The sequence below is a fragment of the Oryzias latipes genome, chromosome 22 (assembly GCF_002234675.1).
Source record: "Oryzias latipes chromosome 22, ASM223467v1".
Classification (NCBI taxonomy): Eukaryota; Metazoa; Chordata; class Actinopteri; order Beloniformes; family Adrianichthyidae; genus Oryzias; species Oryzias latipes.
This window is the reverse complement of record NC_019880.2, coordinates 17,125,668-17,145,502: the sequence shown is the minus strand read 5'-3', so window position 1 is coordinate 17,145,502 and position 19,835 is coordinate 17,125,668. Positions and strand designations below refer to the sequence as shown.

Here is a 19,835-nt window from a genome sequence, read left to right as displayed (position 1 = left end):
ACTTTACGCTTCTTAAAGTCGCTTTTCACTCAGAAGAAGAGAGCAAGTATTTACGCGCTCGTCAGAATCAAACAAAGAAAACATGAATATTTCAAGCACCAGTAGCTCCAACTGGTGCTTGGTTAAGGGATATTTTAGAATGTCCGTCATTATTGCTTCGCGGTTGTGTAGACGCTACTTGGCGTCTATCTTCTTCGCTGGTATGTGTGCTCAGCAAGGCAGTTTTGTGTTTGAGCGCCCCCAAGTTGTGTTTTACTGTAACTTCAGAAGCTCCAGACACGTGAGCAAAAGCGCCATTCTCATTGGTCGAGTAGATTTCGACGCGACGCGTCGAAAAAAAAAAACGAACCCGAGGCGTTTTTTTTTTTTGACGCTTTAACGCCTGGCGTTTTTTCGCGTCGGTGTGCACACTCTCGTTGGTGCCCTTTGTTTAGTCACGAGGCGTTAAACGTCGGCGAAAATCGCCGGCGAAATTCGTCCCGGTGTGAACAGGCCTTTAGAGCTGAGATCACAGGAAGTGTAGCGTTTTTGTGTTGACATGTTAAAATCATATATTTAGAGGCAAAGGAGTCAGAGAAACAAGGAAATGTATAGGGACCACAGAGCTCACCTTCCTTAGCGGCCTGCCAGAACTCAAACGCCACTTTGAAAGCCTGAGCCACCGTCAGGGTCACCGCCTGAGCCTGATGGGGAGGGGGGGGAGAAGGAAGAGACCAGAGTGAGGGATGAATAAAACAGGAAGGAAAATCCAGCAGCCAGAGAAGCTCCTGCAGTGATACAAACAGGAACCGACCGCGAACACGGCTTCCCCTGCAGATACACTTCAAGAAAGCACAAGGGAAGCTTCGCAGGGGCTTGTTTGTGTAACGGCGGGGTACGTGGCCTTTTGGCCGCAACTAAATTAGAGAAAAGGCGGAAGGAGAGGGAGTGCCCGGTTCCATCAGAAATCCTCCAGGGATGTGAGAGTGCCAGAAGGGGGACCGCAGCCTCCTCGTACTTCACTCCTCCCTTCTCCTTTAGACAAGCGATGGAAGTGCTGCTCTGTTACAGCCTTCACCGTTTCTTATCAGTACATTCAGACCAAAAAAGGGGAAGTGGGTGTGTTGATGTGAGAGACTAACCTCTTGACAGTGCCACTAGTGTTAGCTCTGCAACGGATACCTTTACAGTCTTGCTGAGGTCACTTCCTGAGATGCTGCTGGACGTCAACAAAAAGTTCAAAAGGTTTTGCCTAAAATAACACAGTTTTAGTGACTCACCATTTTTCTTTTGGTGCAGAGGAAAGCATGACACTCCAGGGTCTCGTTATGCTGGCTTTGGGCAATGTAAGCAAACACTTTGTCATGCATCTTGTCCGCTGTGCAGTATGATATTCTGAAGCAAACAGACAACACAGCAGTGAGAACACAAAATCTGTGTTTTTTAAATCTCAGGATTAATGTATTACTGTGTTAAATCTAATCTGTGTTAAACCCCTAATCTCACCCAGCAGCCTTTAAATTGCTGAAAAGAAGAAAGAAAATTCCTAGCCTTCCTGAACCCAGCTGACAGAGGCCTCCTAACTTCTGTGTCAGCCATCGGGCGCGTTGGCCCGTCTCAGGTGCAGCAGAGGCTTTTAAATCAAGCCATAATGCCCGGCAAATAGCTTTTCTCCACCGTTTGAGCGTGATGTAATTACTTTAATACCGACCCCACAGGCACGCTCGCCAGGTGGAGAGGAGCTGGCGATTCAGTGGAGGATGGAAATAATTACCGTCTGCCATCTGTCCTTCCCCTGTCCTCTGCACACATCCAAACACGCGACAAATCCACGAAAATAAACCACATAAAAAGTATATTGCAGAAAAACTCCGCCAAGGTTTACAAGCAAGTGTTTGAGCTGCAGCCTGTTGAGTTTGTTTAAACAAAATCCATTTTTATTGGCTCCTTGCTTCGTGCCTGCACACCTCCTAAGGCCGAAACGAGAATCTTTTACGATGACTTCAGATAAAGAACTGCACCATTTAATTTGATGTAGATTTTACAGCCTTTTTAACATTCAACACTAAATGTGGCTTCAATTTAGCTAAAATGACAAAAAAAAACAAAAACAAAAAGGAGCTTAGCTTTACTCTCCTCAGTCAAACTGAATTAAGCCGCAGAAAAACAGCCATGACTGACTGCAGAAAACTTTACCTGCAACTTTTTGAAGAAACTATTTAACACAGGTCAATGAATCTTTGGCAAAATGATGGAAATTCCTGTTTCTAGGTGCGCAAACTCATAAAAGTGGAATTTATGAGCAGGCATTCATGCTGGGCTCATAATCCTTCAGCTAATAGAAGTTAGACCAGCGTGCAGACTGTGACAGGAAAGATGGGAATTTACAAGAAAATACTGAATGTGTAAACGCATCACCTGAAGTGGAAGATCACACATGTGGAAATGAAGAACCACATGTCTGATCTTCTGCTTTTTTGATCACCCAGGTACAAACCTTTAGGCACAGAAGCTGTTTGGAGATCATCAGTGCCACAGCAGCAAATGAGAGTTTAATTATAGCTCAGTCCCTTTAGTTCAATGAATGACTGACTTTGGACACAAAGTGCAACCAAACAGTCATTCATTCTCTCAGCGGCTGAAGAAACTGACCTGTATATGGAAATATTTTCAATCAGTTGGTTGGAGGCACTGTCGTAAAGGATGATCCCACGCGGCGACACGGTTAGCGTGACTTTCTGAAGTTTTTTCCCGCTGGCTTTGGCCTGCAAAATAAAAAAAGATCAAAGACGAGATCAAACACAAACCAAAGTAGCCTAGTCATGTTTTATTTTGCATAGTTTGGCCGGCAGTCAAACTACGCAAAACTCAGGAGTGACTTACATAGGATTTTTAAAAAATAAATATTAGCTCATAGATTTACAATTTTCCCACTGGAAACTGGTTGGCTTTTGGCAGTAGTTCCCCACTAACAACCGCTGAGGGCGCTGTAGGTGCAATCAACATTTGATACTGACAGCAACACAGAAGAAGAAGCGCCGCTTAGGCTCAGGTTGTGTCCGACCTCCCACCCTAACCTCCAACTACTAAAAAACGATATAGCCCGGCTTTGCAGTGCCCTGAATTTTAGAAGCAATTTGGAAACCATGCTCACTATTTTTTTAACGACGTCATCAATTTCATCGTCACAGCTCTAGGTGTGAGCACAGCATTACGCCGCGCTTTGCGCAATTGTTCAGAAGAATTGCACTTTTCTCTCAAAAGTGCAACTTATATTTGATTTTCTTGTCTTTATTATGCATTTTTTGGCTACTACAACTACTCTGGAGCCATTTATAGTCTGAAAAATACGGTATGTGTGAAAGAACAGCTTGTATAGAGAAGAGGATGCTGGGTACCCCCCCTCTCCCATTACAACATCCTTTTAGGAGGGCCACTGAAACCAGGCACTGGATTAACCCAAATCAAAGCCTACACCTCCTTATTCAAGCATCTCTGTGTCCTAAAGTCCCCAGTAATGCTGAGGCTAACTTCATTAAGCTGCCAGCTCCAATAACATTAAGCTTCCTCCGCCATGTTAAAGCTGCATGAACAGCGTCCACACGGGCAAAAAGCCTTCTCTAAAAACTGAGCAGGAGTCTCAAGTGGGAGGCGAGGGAGTGGAGTGAAACACTCCGTCTCCACCCATTCATAAGAGGAGAAGGTCAAAGTAACAGAGGAGGGAATCTGCAGAAATGTGGACCTGTATGTTTGTAGAAAACATTTGTGTGATTAGTGTGTACGGTGTGTGTGTGTGTGTGTGTGTGTGTCTTCACTCACTGTTGTTACTATCCTCTTGACAGCGGTGGCAGACACCTCCTCGCCTTTGGGCTGCTCCACCATGGTGACCCCGAGATACTTGAGCTGGAACACCATGCCCTCCAGCAGGGTCTCCCTGGTGTCGGTCCAGTTCTCTGGAAGCTCTGCAAGACGAGAGAACACACACGTCAATGGCACTTGTGCTTCCAATCCATCCTGCAGCAAAGAGAGCTGAGAAATCCTCCCATCATGCATTTCTTCACAGCTTTTCTTCTCACATGCAGTGCTGGACATGACTGCAGCTGGAGGCCTTTACTTAGAAAAGATCGTTTTTGAAGAATGATATTCTTGTCACTGAAACACACAGGTACAGCCTTTTTGGAATATTTTCATTTGGATTTGATAATTACTGAACTTTAATCACAAGTTTAAAACATTCAATTCAGTTGTATGAAGAAATTTGATTAACCCCGTTTCAAACAGATGGATCTTTCTAAACTAAATTTCTACAGATAAATTCCTTTGGGTTTTAACAAAGGTTTGGTGGGTTTTTTAAGTCCAAAAAAGACAAACCAATATCAGATATCGTAAAGAGAGAATAATCCAAATTAAAAAGTGCATTTAGTTATTTTAACTCCTTATAATATCCCAATATTTATATTGAAAAAAAGATAAAAATCCTCTTTTTTCCCTGACAAATCTTTAACCACAACAAGTCGAGGTATTTAGCAAAAATTCCAATATAGATGCAAAAGTGCCGATTATTCTGGAAAGATATGGATCATTTGGGATAAAATAATTTTACAGATATGCAAAAATAAAAATTACAATTTTTTTTTTTTTATCTTAGTTTTATCAACTTACACAAGAGTCTGTAGAACAGATTTACTTCTGAACATTTCATACATTTTTTAAAGCCTTGGTTCATCTTGAAATCATTTCCTCCTGCTTTAATTCCACTTTGGCTCCAAAAAGTTTCTCAACAGGCAACAAAAATCCGCTTAGGAAGAAAAAAAAAGGAAACACCCACAGTTGTGTGTGAAACAGTGATCAGTCCGGGTTGTATATAAAAAAACCTATTTCAGAATCAGAGTCAAAAATCAGAAGTACTTTAATGACCCACACGTAGGAAATGTGTGAGTTACCATAGCAGTAAACATAAGAGAAAATAACATAATATAAAATACACAAAAATCTAAAAAACAAAAATGTTTGTATATTTGATCCACATTTAAGCTAGCTTTTGCCAGTTCAAACATCAAACGTTTCACTGAGAACCTCTAGTTGTATAACAAGACGATCAGGATCAGAGTTTGGAGGCATTTCAAATGTTTGTCCATTGTGACTAACAGAGGGAACTGGAATCCACTCATTTCCTCAAAAGGCCCATCAGCAAAGATCAGCATTAGCAACCATCAAGGCGCTCCGTGGTCCTCATAGCACTTCACCGTCTTCTGAGACTGATGTGCAAAAACCCCCACTCTCAAAGCTCCAATCCCTGCAGGGAGGACAGCGAAAAATAAAGACAATACAGTCATGCGTTCCCCCTTTTTCAGAGTCTAGCCCTATGGAAGTGATGGAAGCCTTGTGCTCCAATATTTCCCTCTGTTCTGTTTTTTATTTTCATTCTTTACTGTAGATAAAATTTGAATGATTAAAAAGAAGCTTTAGATTCTTCATTTCCTCAATACCTTGTTTATGATCATGAAAAATTACAGCTACTTTAGAATTCTGAGCACACATAAAGGTACATGACTTTCCACACCTTTCAAAAAAATATGCTTTGTTAAAATGGTTTTAAATGACCCTAAAGACAGAAAACTAAATTATAAATCTTTCTTGATGTATTTTTTTGGGTTCCCAGCTTGGGATAACATATCATTAAAGAGATGCAGAACATTTGCAAATGGCAGCAGAATCCAAACCTATAATAATCTTTTCTTCCATCGCCAAACCAAGCAGCCTGGGAGTAGTTACAGAGAATGACTTTTAATGGCCCAAATGCAGCTGTGACCAAGCCCATTCTTAAGTAAAGGGTGTGTCTGCCAGTGAACACCCATAGATAGGCTTTGAGCTCCTCAGTCATGGAAACAGTTCGTCCTCCTTGGATAAATACCACTTAAAGCGACAATCTGTGGACGAGAGTCTCCATGCTGCTAAAAAAGGTTCGCATGAAGAGAAGTCGCTCTGAAGACACTAAAACAACAAACATTAAGAACTTAAAGCTTGTTCAAAAAGCCTCAGTGGCCATCTGGTACCACTGCTGCACGCTCCTCGGGTTCTGATGAGGCCAGTCTCTACCGACTTTCAGCTGTTCTTTAAAATCAAACGCAGTGTGTGATTTATGGTTTGCAGCAGACGTGTCAGTCACGCACCATTGGTGTGTGGTGATCCTAAAAACATTCCGGCAGCATTCAACACCAGTGCCTGAAGGAGGGAAACCTCAAACTGAAGTTCATCGGTACTGTAGGTATTTCTGTTTAGACTGGGTTTTTTTTTCAACAATCAAACTTGCCATTTTTGACTTGATTTGCTCTCTTTAAAAAGGAAAAAAAGCTGAAACATCTCAGGGCAAAGTCAAGAACTTCCACAGCCTTTTTATAAGATACCAAGTATTTAAGTTTTGCCTGAAAGAATGCAGAAAACCCAGATTACAAAACACGGGGGGGGGGGGGGGGGGGGGGGGGTCAACTACAACCGACTAAAAATGAGGCATGAGAATCTCTGGCTTTCTCCCAAAGGGAATGCATGAGCCAGGATTAATGTAAAAAAAAAAGCAAACATTAAAGACTCACTCCAATCATCTTTTGATCTACTGTTCTGTAAAAGTGTCCCAGAGGTCTTTTAATTATGATGATGCCGTTTTCAGAGAGAATCAAAAAACCTTTCGTTTTCTAGGACATAGTTTCTGCAGAGCGGAAGGAAAATCACATCTGAGTTGTGGGCAGGATTGTTGGCGCAGAGGAAGCCCACTCGCACTTTCCATCCTCCATCTGTTTACACTCTCTCCCCATTGCTTACAGCCCCAAACAACCCCAAACTAACATTAGTGATGCAACAAAATCGGTGAGCAATATCGTAGCTGAACCAACTGCCAGTTCAGACGAGGAAAATGCAGATGTTCATGGATCTATTTGTCTACAAGTGGATGCATCAGAATGGAGCACAGCTTGTTACCCTCTGGTTGTAGTTTGTACTTGACATCTACAAGCTTTTTCAAAGAGCTTTTTTCGTCTGCTTCTGATTCACTACAGTCTGAATGATGAAATACTCTAGTTTTCTTTAGAGTGGGTCTTTAAAATCAGACTGAGTCGATTGATAGCTACCATGATAGACCCCCAACCAGTCAATTAGCGCCATTTATGTGCTCAACTTTAAAAAGTGACAAAAAAGTGCTGCCAGAAAATGTTTATGGCCTTTTAAGCCTTAAAATCCTTGTTTTCCACTAAAAGAGGCAACAGATTAATATATTGCCAAAACCATTTTAAGCACCGACTTGGACTGAAAATGATGAGACGGTAAACAAAAATCTTTCATTAAAAAATGAGTAGCTTGTTCTCAGATTAATGTGGAGCCTCAGAAGGATTCCAATTATTTTCCACATTGGTAATCTCTGGCTGAACTCAGGTAATCATCCCACCACAAACACAGACCCCCCCCCTCCACCACAGCTCCATGCAGCCACAGAGATAATTACAGTAACAGCTGAGGCTCTGCAGTTCTGGCTGGACAAAGCGTTTACTCGGGTGACACTCCCTGCAAATAAGCTGCAGCCAGCAGGTGAGAGGTGGTTTGGCAAGTGGCAGGGGATTCAAGAGGGCAGAAAGCTGTGCTCGTCAGAGGTGTGAGGATGTAGCAGCCAGAGGTCGTATTGCTCTGGCTTCAGATTCGTGAGCCAAAGCATTTTCTGGAATCAGAACAGGTAAGTCTGGTGAATTCTTCAAATAATAGTTCAAAAATAAAAACTGCACAACCCAAATACAAAGGCTCTTATTGGCACAAGAAAGGAAGCAACAACAAGGGTTTATGGGTAAGAAATAAAGAGTCTAAAGTGAGGATGTTCCTCAAAACAACCCAGTTGGTCCATTAAAAGCTATCTCTACCTTCAGCCCGAAGAGAAGTGAATGAAAAATTCGTTTTGGTGTTTTTTCTGATGATAGACGACATACAGAAAGAAAATTATGCTTTAAACTGCATATCTGAGTGTTTCTATATGCAAATCATTGTGAATAAGGAGCAGACGAAAAAATGCAATATGGAAAAGATTCTTTGTGACGTAGAAAATACACTGGACGGGCCACAAGCTCCCCACTCCGCACTGCAACAAGAAGGGGAAGAGGGTGCGGGGTTGCCCCGCATCAAGGGTCCCGCCCACAACTCAGAAGCCAATTTCTAATAAACTACTGCAGCTCTGCAGAAACTATGTCCTAGAAAACAACACAGGTTTTTGGATTTTTGCATGATAAGTAAAAGACCACTAGGAAAACTTTGAAAATAGTTCAAAAAATTGTCGGAATGGGTCTTTCCTTTATAACACTTTAAATATGTATGCAAAGCTAGTCAATGTATTTGATGTAGTTTGTTTAGAATTATCCAATATGTCAAATGTCAGTGTTCATAAGAGGTCCAACATCTGATGAGGTTGTGGAAACCTTTCAGAAGTAACGGAGGACTTTAAGTCAAGTTCAACAGAAGGGATTGCTTATAGTCTGTTTGCCTTAATTAGTTTTCTAAAAGTTGAGTAAAAAAAAGAACGAAAGACAACGCTACTAAAGTCTACACGCGCTTCATAAACGTCTCTGGCAGCTCTGTGGTCGTTTTCTTTTAGATTGAGCTTTTCATGCCATCGAGTGTTTGGATGCCTTAAGCCTGATTGACTGCACTGTTAACACAGCAACAGCTGACAGCAGGATGAAAGGAAAGAGGACTTCTTGCCAACATTTACGGACAGCGCTCTTATCGCGCCAGCTCAGATGCACCCGAGCACAGCGGATGACCTGTTCTTTGAGTCAGACTCACAGAGATGATTAACAATATTTAACAGAACCCATTAATGTTCCAACAAGATCCGAAGAAAAAGTGGGCTTTGTTTTTTTCTTTTGACGGACACCCTCCTACAAGAGACACCAGATTAGTCTTCATGTGAGAAGATGAGTAAGCTGCTGCAACGCTGTCAGTTACAGATTACACACCATATCATGGCTAAGCTGTGGAGACGGCCAGACTTGAGAAGGAAAACTGCCAATCAAGTTCTTTTTAAACACACCTTGTATTTTGAGTCACTCCAAAGTTTGAAAATTAAAAAAAGAAAAATCAACAAAGGCTATGACACAGCAGGTCCGCTTGTGGTAACCTAGTAGTTTGATAAACCGGAACCAACCACAAAGAAAGGGCATTCTCTGTAAGAATCTTAGGGGTGACGCATTATTTATAAGCGCAGACCCTAAACGTTACAAAGAAATAAACAACATTTCTAAAAAAGAAATAATTCCTAAGCATTACAATTTATATGAGCTTTTTATTCAGGTTCATCCATCTAAAGCAGGCAACTTGATTTGATGTTTCCCCCTCCTTGCCAATAGGTTTCCCCAATTCTGAAATACAGGGTTTGGAAAGTTTCTATGGACTAGGAAGACATGACGCCTCATTCAGTTGATCAGGAAATTCAGACACAAACAAAAAGTTGGTTACAGGTTGACCCGGTCTCTCTGATCCAACTTTGCATCTTAACCAGATTGAAAGGATGGTTTGAGTGAGACATAAATAAAAGAAACCATTTTTGTTAAAAAACAAATGAACTTAATAAAAATGGAAAACTTGGGTTCTATCTTCCATTGGTCCAACAAGACCCAATAAGCTGATTTCACCCAGAGGACCCCAGCTAAGGACAAAAGAACTTACAAAGACCTGAAACCATTTTGACTTTTGATAATCCATTTGGATATTTCTCCTCACCTGCACACTCTTCGACCCGCCCAGTGACCAACAATTTAAGGATTCATATGCTCACCAGTTGCATCCTTTGTTCATCTTGTTCTTACAGCTCGTTCAAGACCAGACTTCCAAAAATCTGCACTTCTGGATTAATATAACTTCACATTCCATAGAAGGGGTCATACCCTCCTAGAGGCATATAAACCAGCTCTGTTACCACGGTATTATAGAATCAAGAAACCTTTGCAGAGAACAATCTTTAAAAATAAAAGATCAATCAACCCCAGAGGACTGCTTTTTTAACTTCAACGTCGTATCATGATCAAGGCATAATCTTTCTTTGATCAAAAAGGGAACAGAAAACAACCGCGTTAATATCATCGTTAGGTGCAATATTTATGTGATTTCTCTGTTTGTTTGTGTCCTGTGGATTTTATTTTGCTAACCAAGAGCTCAGACTTGTTTGATTTGCTCCTTTAATGGGTCCGGGGCGTTCCTCGTGTTGCAGAGGATGAAAGTTGCTGCTGATGCCGTTTGTTCTGTTTCAGCCCATCCATTCTTAGATAGATTTTGTTAAACGTCGTCTTTGTGAGGCAAAAACCAGAAACAGATAATGGATCAACTAAAATTCAATCCTTTTTTCCTTTTAAGACATAAAGTTATGCTTTGAAGGACACGTGTGGATTGTTTAAAATTCGTTTATGCATAATGTTCACAAGTTCATTTTATGTACCTCACAAAAAATGTATCGTCTCGACTAAATTAATTAGGATAAAAAAGTTTTTTTGCTTTATTCCAAAAGATTAATGAGTTTTTCTAGACAACTTGACAGTTTAGCTATAAACATTTATCCAAATCACCGCAAATATTTCTCTACAGCCATAAAAAAAATGAATACAAAATATTTAAATATTTCTATATTCTTTTTTTTTAGTTGAAAGGAAAAAGGGAACTGTGATGCCTGACAAGTAACAGAATCTCAATTCTCAGGTTGGTTAAAGCTGAGCAGCTCTCTTCTTCTGTGTCTTTTTAACAGAATCCCTTTGGACGATTTGACTTTAGCTTTGAACAAAAGTAGCACTACTTGTTCTACAGACGGTGACGCTTTGTTCAAGCCGCATCAAAGTCAGCTTTGCACCAAGCAAACAGAAAGATAGCCAGTAAATTTTGACGGCTAACAGAAATTAGCTTACTACTTTCTGTCTGTTGGCAACATTTCTACGCTGGGTCTGATCGGACAGGCGTGTTCAAAGTCTGGCCTGTGGGGCAAAAGTGACCCTCATTCAAATTTCCGCTGGCCTAAAAGTTCCTGTCATAAAATCAATATGTGGCACCCAGCACTTTCTAAGAACTGTGTTTAGGATTTCTTGACTATGATTATCTAAATTCTGTTTCGAGCCGTCGTAAACCTGCGACATCACTGTTGCTGGACCCTTCTGTGACTCTTCCGAACCTATTTCTACAACTGTAAATAATGAAAAGGAACATTTAAAGAACAAGCCACCAAGACAAGTTGAAACTGGAGTATTTTTGTGAAATACAAAATACCTGTCCGTGTTTTGTACTTCTACATAAGAAACCATGCATTTCTTGTTCATGTGATTTAAACTGGTAGGTTTACAGTGAGCATTTAACACTGAATAATATGTAACATTTCATGTGAACTGAAATGTCATGTCTGTATGGAATTATTGTGATGCTGGAAGATGTAGCCACATTTCATCCGCAATCTTCTCACTGATGGAAGGAGGTCTCCGCCCAATATCTCTCCTTCCATGGCCCATTCATCCTCTGCCTTATACGGCTCAGTCGTCCTGTCCCCTTTTCTAAAAAATAAAAAAAGCAGCCCCAAATCATGATGTTTCCACCCCCATGCTTCACAGTGGGTATGGTGTTTTGGGGATGTAACTAAGCATTCTTCCCCCTCCCAACACGGTAAGTGGCACTTATACCCAAAATTTCCATTTTGGTGTAGTTCAAACAGGTGACATTGATACGGGCACTGAGTGGAGGATAGATGACCTTCTTAAAGAAGTAGCGACACGTCTGTGAGGAACAGAATTGTTGTTTGTTTGTGGAGCTAAATACTTCATTGCAAAAACATCACACAAATACATTCAATGGGATTTCTTGGATTGTTTTTTTTTTTTTTTACATTCTATTGCTCACAGTTGAAGTGTATCTATGACGGAAATTACATACCTCTCTTATTTTTTGAAGTGAGTCAAGTTGCAGAATGTTTGATAAATGCGTTTTTGTCCCTCTGTACGTACACATATATACACACACACACACACATATATTTATAATCAATGTGATCAAACTGCTGTGAATGTGAAATACTGATTAAGAACATGGCTTATCTGGATAAGAACTTTAGTCTAGATGGGATGTGAACATGACCATGTCATATGCAGCATATGACCCTGTTTAGGATGAGATCTGAATATTGGCATGTGCTTCCAAATGTAGGAAAAGCCTCTGGGCTGGGTGCAGTGAGAATACATCTGACCTCCAAACAACAAATCAAGTCAAGTGGTTGAAGACAAGGTCAGTCAGAGTCTAAAGCGAAAGGAGCAGGCGACACCCACAAAAGGAAGCAGCTCAGTTACAGTTAGATTCACACAAACAGATGATCTGCACTTACTCTGAAACACTATTTAAAAACAAATAACCTCACTGTTTTTTTAAAAAGTGTTTGAAAGGGAAACACGCATTTAAAATGACATCATATAAATAATTTCAAATGACTTGTTTGGCTAAATTTCAAATGTAAATATCAAAATCATAGCTTTCAACGTCAATATTGTGAGATGTCTTGTTTCTGACGACCTTTAAGAAACACAATCTTGTACATCTAAGAAACAACAAAAGAAACAGAAACATGAAAAAAGAAAAGAAACCTTAATCCAGATCACCCAGAGCAAAGGCGTGACTCATGTCAGCTCAGAATGACAATACTCCCAGGACAGCACAGGTCAAACTAGTTTGTTGAAACTATTTCTATAGGTTTTTCAGACTTCCCAAATGGGATTCAACATTTCCTAAAAAAAAGATGTTTTCTCAAATAAGGAATTTTAAAACATCTTATGGGATAAAAGCAACGATTTACATCTCATCTTAGTGTAACTAGATAAGATATTTCCAAATAAATATTGTATCAAACCGATTACAATCAAGACAAATCGGGCTTGATTAGATTCGGATGACAGAAAGTTGATGGGCACAGCACATATTTAATGCTTCAAACCAGTCTAACCGTGCTACCAAAAACGATGCCAGTCTGTTCTGTTCAGTCCAGTGGTGGAAGCAAGAGAATGCACAACCATCATTAATCCCTAATGGCATGTCATTATGGGAAAAGGCTGAGAAGAAGATAAAGAGAGCAGCTGTTTTAAAGGGAATTATAGTCCGCATAAGCCTGCAAAGTTCTCCCAACGTCAGCTTCTGTTGAAACAAAGCTTCACATATTATCGAACAGCCATGGTCAAAGTCCCCTAAAGTACACAAAGGCATGTCCACAAATAACCACAGAGGGTCAGGCAGTGATGAAGTCACGTTAAGTCAACAGTCAGTGGGGTCTTCCACTGATTATCATGTGACCTCTTTTTTTCTTCATCTGGAGAAAACAGGATGTTTCTCTTCTTACGGACCAGCAGCAGCAGTTTTCTTAAACATCAACGCTGGAACATTTCCAAATACAGATCGCACTCATCAGCATTTGGTTTGAAAACCGTCCAAATCAATTTGGGAAGGATTTGCAGAGGATAAGAGTCTTATACTTCCACGTCCCAACACTGAAACACGTGTCTAGCAGTATTGGCTGAATCCACTCAAAGGAGGACAGTGAGGAGAGGAGAAAAATGAGGGTCATGCCAGCGAGGAATTAAAGCTCATGTCCAGCAGAGGCCAGAATGTACTAACAGCAGGAATCCGGGTTATGAAACGGATCCCTTCCATGCTTCGCTCACAGGCGTGCCAAACGGGAGGGGCTGGATTGTATGGCAACTGTGAAGACGTGAACTGCTTCCTTAGTGTGCATCACTTGTTAAGCAAACATCCCTTTAAACACTTTGAGGACGCGATCTGTAGCCTGATTTATGAGCTGCACTGTGAGGCGGCTCAAAACAAAAGGATGGGGATCAGTCATGTAGAGCACAACAGAGCAGCGGCGTCAAGCACCATTCATCAGAAATCAATGGACTGCGGTCAGAGAGATGTGACGGTCGGTTCATTGACAGTAAAACCAATCCACCATCAGAGTAATGAGAGTTCTGAAAAGAAACTTTTTCAAAGGCCGAAAACTTCTTAAAAGTGTAGAAACAAGTTTCCTACAGTCTTAAGTCGCCTTCTTTAGGTTTTATGAATGTATTCGAAGCACTAAATGACAGATGTGACTAAAGCTCAAAAGTCCTGTTTATTTGTGAAGGTAGAACACATGAAAGATTAAATACATGGGTGAAGGAGTCTGGACGAGCCAAAGAAGAACAAAAGACGTTTCGCTTTTGCGCCATGTTTACCTTTTTTTGTGGAGGTGCAAACAAGTAGACTGTATTGACAAACTGATGCGTTAAACAAGACCAAACTTTTTGCAAAGAAAGCCAGATTTGATGAGGTAAAAAAGTGTGAGGGCCAACCAATCACCTTGCTTTTTTTACCCTTCGTGATAACATTAAATGCAAATGAACTATTTAACGTCATTTTTATTGCAAGGGAATACCTTTCATTTTCTTTGTATTAAACAAAAATACATCTATGTACATTTTTCCCAAATTACTGTGGAAAAACCACCGTGGTTTGATCAGAAAACAAATTCTGTTCCTGTCATTCGGCTCTTTAGGCTCTAATGGTCAAGTAGCCACAGGTTTTCAACGGCTCCTGGTGGAATTTAGCCAGAATCAAGAAATCGTACACAGTTCTTAGAAGCTGCTGAGGGCAACATATTATTCATTTTACGACAGCAGCCCGCAGACCTGTGAAAATGTGAACACAGGCTGGATTTTGCCCACGCGCCGGACTTTGGACATGCCCACATTGAAGTGAGCTGAAGTTAACATGGACGGAGCCGTTTGTGTCGTTAGGATGGATGGAGAGGTGATCAGTCAGAGTGCGTAAGCAAAGTCTTACCTTTGACTGCTAAATCGGCTTGTCATAGATATATATCTGGGATTTTTTTTGTACTCCCCTAGGAAGAGGATTAGAAACATTTTTGAAATAGGCTTAAATTTGCAAACGCCTATTTAATAAGCATTTGTAGTGTGTAAGTGCTACAAAATTCAAGTCGCTTTTTAGAGGAATTGAGTGACTTTACTGACTGATAAGATGCCATCTGACTCAAACCTATACTTTCTGGGATGAAGATGGACAGAGGAGCACTGATGCAGCTGCTTCAACAGTGGTGATCCAAAAAGCCAAAAGACACCCACCCATGAGCAAACACTGACATGTTCTCTAAGGGGGGGGGGGGTTCTCCTGTAGTACTTTATTTGGTTCTCTCAACCTTGGTTAAAGCTGTTCAGTAGCTCAGAGAGGATTAAAATAGAGGAAGTGGAATTCAATGGGACACTGAATGTCCAACAATACAACAAATTCCAGGGTGAGGTCCAGGATCCAAATGTAAGCGGTGACTACTACACTTAAAGCTACTCTGGGCATTTTAGGGGACATCTACAAAAAAGAATGCATAGATGTCCATATGTGGAGACATAGGGCTATTGAGCATTACAGAAATTGCTTCTTATCAAGAAAGTAAACTCATTTTTGAGCGATACTTCCTTTTTAAAATAAACGGTGGTTTCTGGATGATTATTCTAAGAAAAATAAAGTCAAGACCTAGAGGTTCCACTTCTAAAAGCAGAACTTAAGTCTAAGACTTGCAGCTTAAAAATACACAAAAAAAATAAAACATAATTATTGTTTTTGATCTTAAAAAAAAAAATCAAATCAATTGGCAAAATAGATAAGTGCAGTGGAGCATCTGATCTGTAATTGTGGCCTATCAAAATACATTGTTTGTTGCAAGTCCCATGTTCACAGGCATGTTGATCCTCTGTCAGCTGAAGCCAAAGACACACACGCATCTGCTGTCCTTCAAGAGGAAGCGTCCGTGACACAGCATGAAGGAGGCTCAATCTCCACGCAGAACCAGACTGCGTCACATCCAACAGGGTCATAAATCAGTGAGGATTTCACAGCACCATAAAGGATTTCTGCAGGAAGCAATCTCCATCACCTCCTTGCAGGTCGTCTTAGATGACTCTGTGCAGGTTGCACTGGAGTTCAGATGCTTGAAGCTTCTAAACTTCCATAAGTATTCATGTATGAATGTGAAAAATAAAAACAAATATCAAATTTCTGGACTTACTACCAAATCAAATCATACACTGCTGGTCACTGAGGTATAAAAGTTAAATAGACTGATCCACTTATGTGTTTTTAGTGCAGGTAGGGTTTGTCTTTGAAAATCCCTCATCACTCCGATCATCTGTTGTTCTATTGTAAAAGCATTCCAACTGGTCTTTTAATAATGCTTATGTCGTTTTTGGCCAAAATTTAAAAAGAACTGTCATTTTCTAGAACATAGTTTCTGCAGAGCAACAGTAGTTCATCCAAAATTCACCTCTAATTTGTGGGTGGGCTGTTGGCGTGGAAAAAGCCTGTCCGCACTACCCAACATCCATCTGTTTCCATGTCTTCCCACCAGCTTTGAGTCCCTCACAACCCCTAACATTACCTGAGCCACCGGAGAAATACTCAGAAATGCAATTTTGAGCTAAAATTTCTTTATGTGTCCTCCATCATTAGAAAAAAATGCTTCAAGGTCTTGTTTAAAAAAAACAACAAAACTATTTTCATTGCAGTGGGGCTTTAAAAAAAATGCTCATATACCTAAAAAGTCTGTTTCACATCATTTTCTCCAATGGAAATAGGAACTAACTGGACGTTAGAAGAAGGAAATGTAAGGCGGTGTACAGTCAGCAGAAAAAATAAAGATGTTTATGAATATAACCTGTGCTGACATGCAGAAATGACACCCTGAAAAGCAAAAAGAACAAAAACAATAAAATAATGACAATGACAGATGAAAAAGAAATAAATTAGCTGCTATATCGGTTGAAGATTGAAATGAGAAATCCTTTGATGACGCCACTATAACCCGAGTACAAACCCATAACTTAACAGATCAGTCCACAGATGACAAAGAAACCGGGACGACAGAAAGACACAGGAATGCATGCTGAGTGTGTGTGTGGACACATGAGATGACTCACTGCATTTGTTGTCTGAATGTCATAGCTGAGCTTAAGGGAGGTTGTGACTTTTGCCACAAAAACAACACAAAGTAAACCTGAGCCTGAGCTCCCAGCACAGTGTGATTGATTACTGTGCCTGATCAGATGTTGATGGACTGATAACCCCGCAACAGCCTCCAAGGGGCAAGGGGGGCACATAAAGCATCGATTGCCCTGGGTGGCACGTGCAACAGTACCACTGTCGCCCATTGTCTCTAGGAGAGGGAAACACAATCACAGCAGAGGCATGGACACTGGGGACATCTCTCTCTTTAACAAACATGAAAGAGCTGCTCAGCTTGTTGTTCAAATACAATTGGAAATAAATAAATAAACTTAAATCTGGCAGCAGCACCCCGATGTGATCACACAACGCCATAAATATTTCACCAAATAATAGACGAGAGAGCTTTAAAAATGAAGGGAATCAGAAACCACCCCAACATCCTGTATCGCCTAGCAACAGTGCGTTGCTAGGATGGCACAAGCTCGCGACCACTCTGCCTTCCTTCGGTTCGGGAGCCTCTGTTGAATATTTTCAGCCCTGTTTGAACGGGCAAACAAAATGTTGACAGGAGCATTTAAACTTTGGTTTTTCAACCACTTGAGGAGTGTCACTTTTTGCACTAAAGGCATCATGACGAGGGCTAACACTTCGAGAGTCTCTGGTTCAACAGCCGAAACATTTCCGACTGTACTTGTGCGGAAGAAAACACCCCGCGCGCGCACACACCGTTCAGTGACTGGCCTTTAAAGATGAATTACGCTGGTTAAGGTTAGCTGCTTCGGGAAAGCTAGCTTACTTTAGCTAAGTCTTAAGTTAGCTATGGTTGAAACAACTTAAGAGCTAAATGTCAGCACGCGCGCGGACCCACCGAACACTTACTTTTATGTCTGCCCGAACCCCAGCTCTGTTTGGCGATACTGGGACTCCGTATGATCGCCCTCCCAGCGGATTTTAAAGCGTCCATTATCGTAAACCGAAAAGTGGAGCAAAAGAGCTCGACGAGGGTCTCCGTCGACTCGAATCAGTCCCTCCCGGTCAGAACAGCAGCAGCCCCGCGTCCAAACTTTTCTTCATCTGCTTTCGTCGGGTAGGTCGGTTTCAGCCGATGGCAGATTACCATGCTCGTACTCTGGGCGGCGTCATGTATGTAAATGAACCGGATAAGGTGCGTGACGCCCGGCTTTTTGTGACACACGAACGGATTCGGCTCCGAACGGGCGGAGCGGCGGATGTTGTTCCTGTCAGGGTTCGTCTCAGCGCCTCGTGCGACGATGCGGCGTGTGGGGGGCGGGGTCAGATTACAGAAATGACTGGATTCCAGCAGAAAAGTGTTATTTGTTCAGCATACTTTTAAATAAAGGTTTTTTTCCCCCAAAAAAAGTGCATTTCATCAAAAGTCCCTCTAACGTTTCTAAAGGCAAATTTGTCTTTGCATATTCGGTCCTCACAGTTTATTACATGAACAGCAAAGTCAGATTTCCTTTTAAAAAAAACGTTTTTATTGGTTTATTTAAAAAAAAAAATAGTGTCTTTTTAGCACATCTGTCTGGTCAGCAGAAGCAGATTCAGTCTGGAGGGGATGGGGGGCTTTTGTTGGAACTATTTATCTGAGAGGAAAAGAAAGACACAGATAAACACTGAAAAACAATAATAAAAGAAAAAAAAGTAAGTTAGTAACTAAAACAATGAGAGAGCAGGAAGAAGACAAGCACAAGAACACTGGAATGTCTATAACTTGACAAAAGATGCGTTTGCAGCTGTAAAAGGATGCATAAACGAATGAATGGGACAGAATAGAAAAATCAGATATTGAGGAAGGTACATCCATTCTGCACTGTACCAAAGAAGGGTTAGGGGAGGCCACACATGCATGAGGTCAAACATGGTAGGTTTAAAAATCACCCTTTTGACCAACATAAGGAGGCTTGTCTATGTAGTTAAAATTTAGCTGAGGATTACTACAAATATTTGTAGTCAATACATTTAAGATTTGCTTAGAAAACAGCAGTTTTGACATGTAAAATGGCATCTAATGCAGCATCACTGATTTCAACAACAGTTAACCTTAGGAATTGCATTATTTTAGGCAATCAAAACAAAAACATACTAAAGAAGACAAAAAAGAAATCTAAACATAGAAATACCAAACCTTTGGAAAATGAAAAATTAAACTGTGAAAGAAGATATTCATATGTACACATATAATTGATGAAAGGAAAAAAATGTTTTTTCTTTTTAAATAATTCATTATGGGAGCATGTTTGTGCTGCTGTTTTTAAGCAACAGCGTCAAATGTGTGTTTTCCACTGCTCACTGCTGGGGAGGGAAATGCTCATTAAATTCTTAGACTCCATTAGCAAAATAATTAAATTGATACACCAATCTGGGTTTCGCTTGTTTGCATCACCGCCCTTCAGAGAAATCACTCAGGAGATTGGCGTGCCAAAAATCCTGCAGTGCTAGATTTCATAAATGACGTGCAGGAACGAGTTCAGGAGGCCAGCGTGTCCCTGAGGACATATTAGGCAACAGCTCTGCAATCCTCCATTGGAAGACACGTTTAGCTGTGACAGCACCGGGCCAGGCGTGCAAAAAGTTCACTTCAAAGGGGTTTGTGAGCGTTGCAGTAGACGCATGAGGACTCCCTCTGAGCGCAGACAGGTGCAGTCATGGTTTCTGTGAAGGCCTGAGGAGCTGCTGAGGCGCGACTGACTGACTGACAAAGCAGCAGCGTAGATCAGTATAGATGCTTCTCCTCACCTAGAAAGCACATTCTTCTCAAATATGAGAGGGGAAAAAGGTGATACACTTACAAACACACTGAT

General features: G+C 41.0%; 1 protein-coding gene across 4 annotated transcripts in view; it reads right to left on the bottom strand.

The window, feature by feature from the left end:
* ldlrap1 (low density lipoprotein receptor adaptor protein 1) overlaps window positions 1-18,284 on the bottom strand; it is a 31,745-nt gene extending 13,461 nt beyond the window's left edge. For 2 of the 4 annotated variants that reach the window (XM_011490533.3, XM_020713455.2), the window contains exons 1-5: window positions 17,890-18,284; window positions 3,799-3,941; window positions 2,632-2,744; window positions 1,260-1,374; window positions 611-683 (exon numbers count right to left, since the gene is read on the bottom strand). In XM_011490533.3, the coding sequence (XP_011488835.1) occupies window positions 611-683; window positions 1,260-1,374; window positions 2,632-2,744; window positions 3,799-3,941; window positions 17,890-17,974 (529 nt within the window). In that variant the 5' untranslated portion in view covers window positions 17,975-18,284. The remainder of the gene's footprint in view (window positions 1-610; window positions 684-1,259; window positions 1,375-2,631; window positions 2,745-3,798; window positions 3,942-17,889) is intronic. The other 2 variants (XM_020713454.2, XM_004082397.4) reach the window with 2 other exon arrangements.
* Between the last annotated feature and the right edge of the window lie 1,551 nt (window positions 18,285-19,835).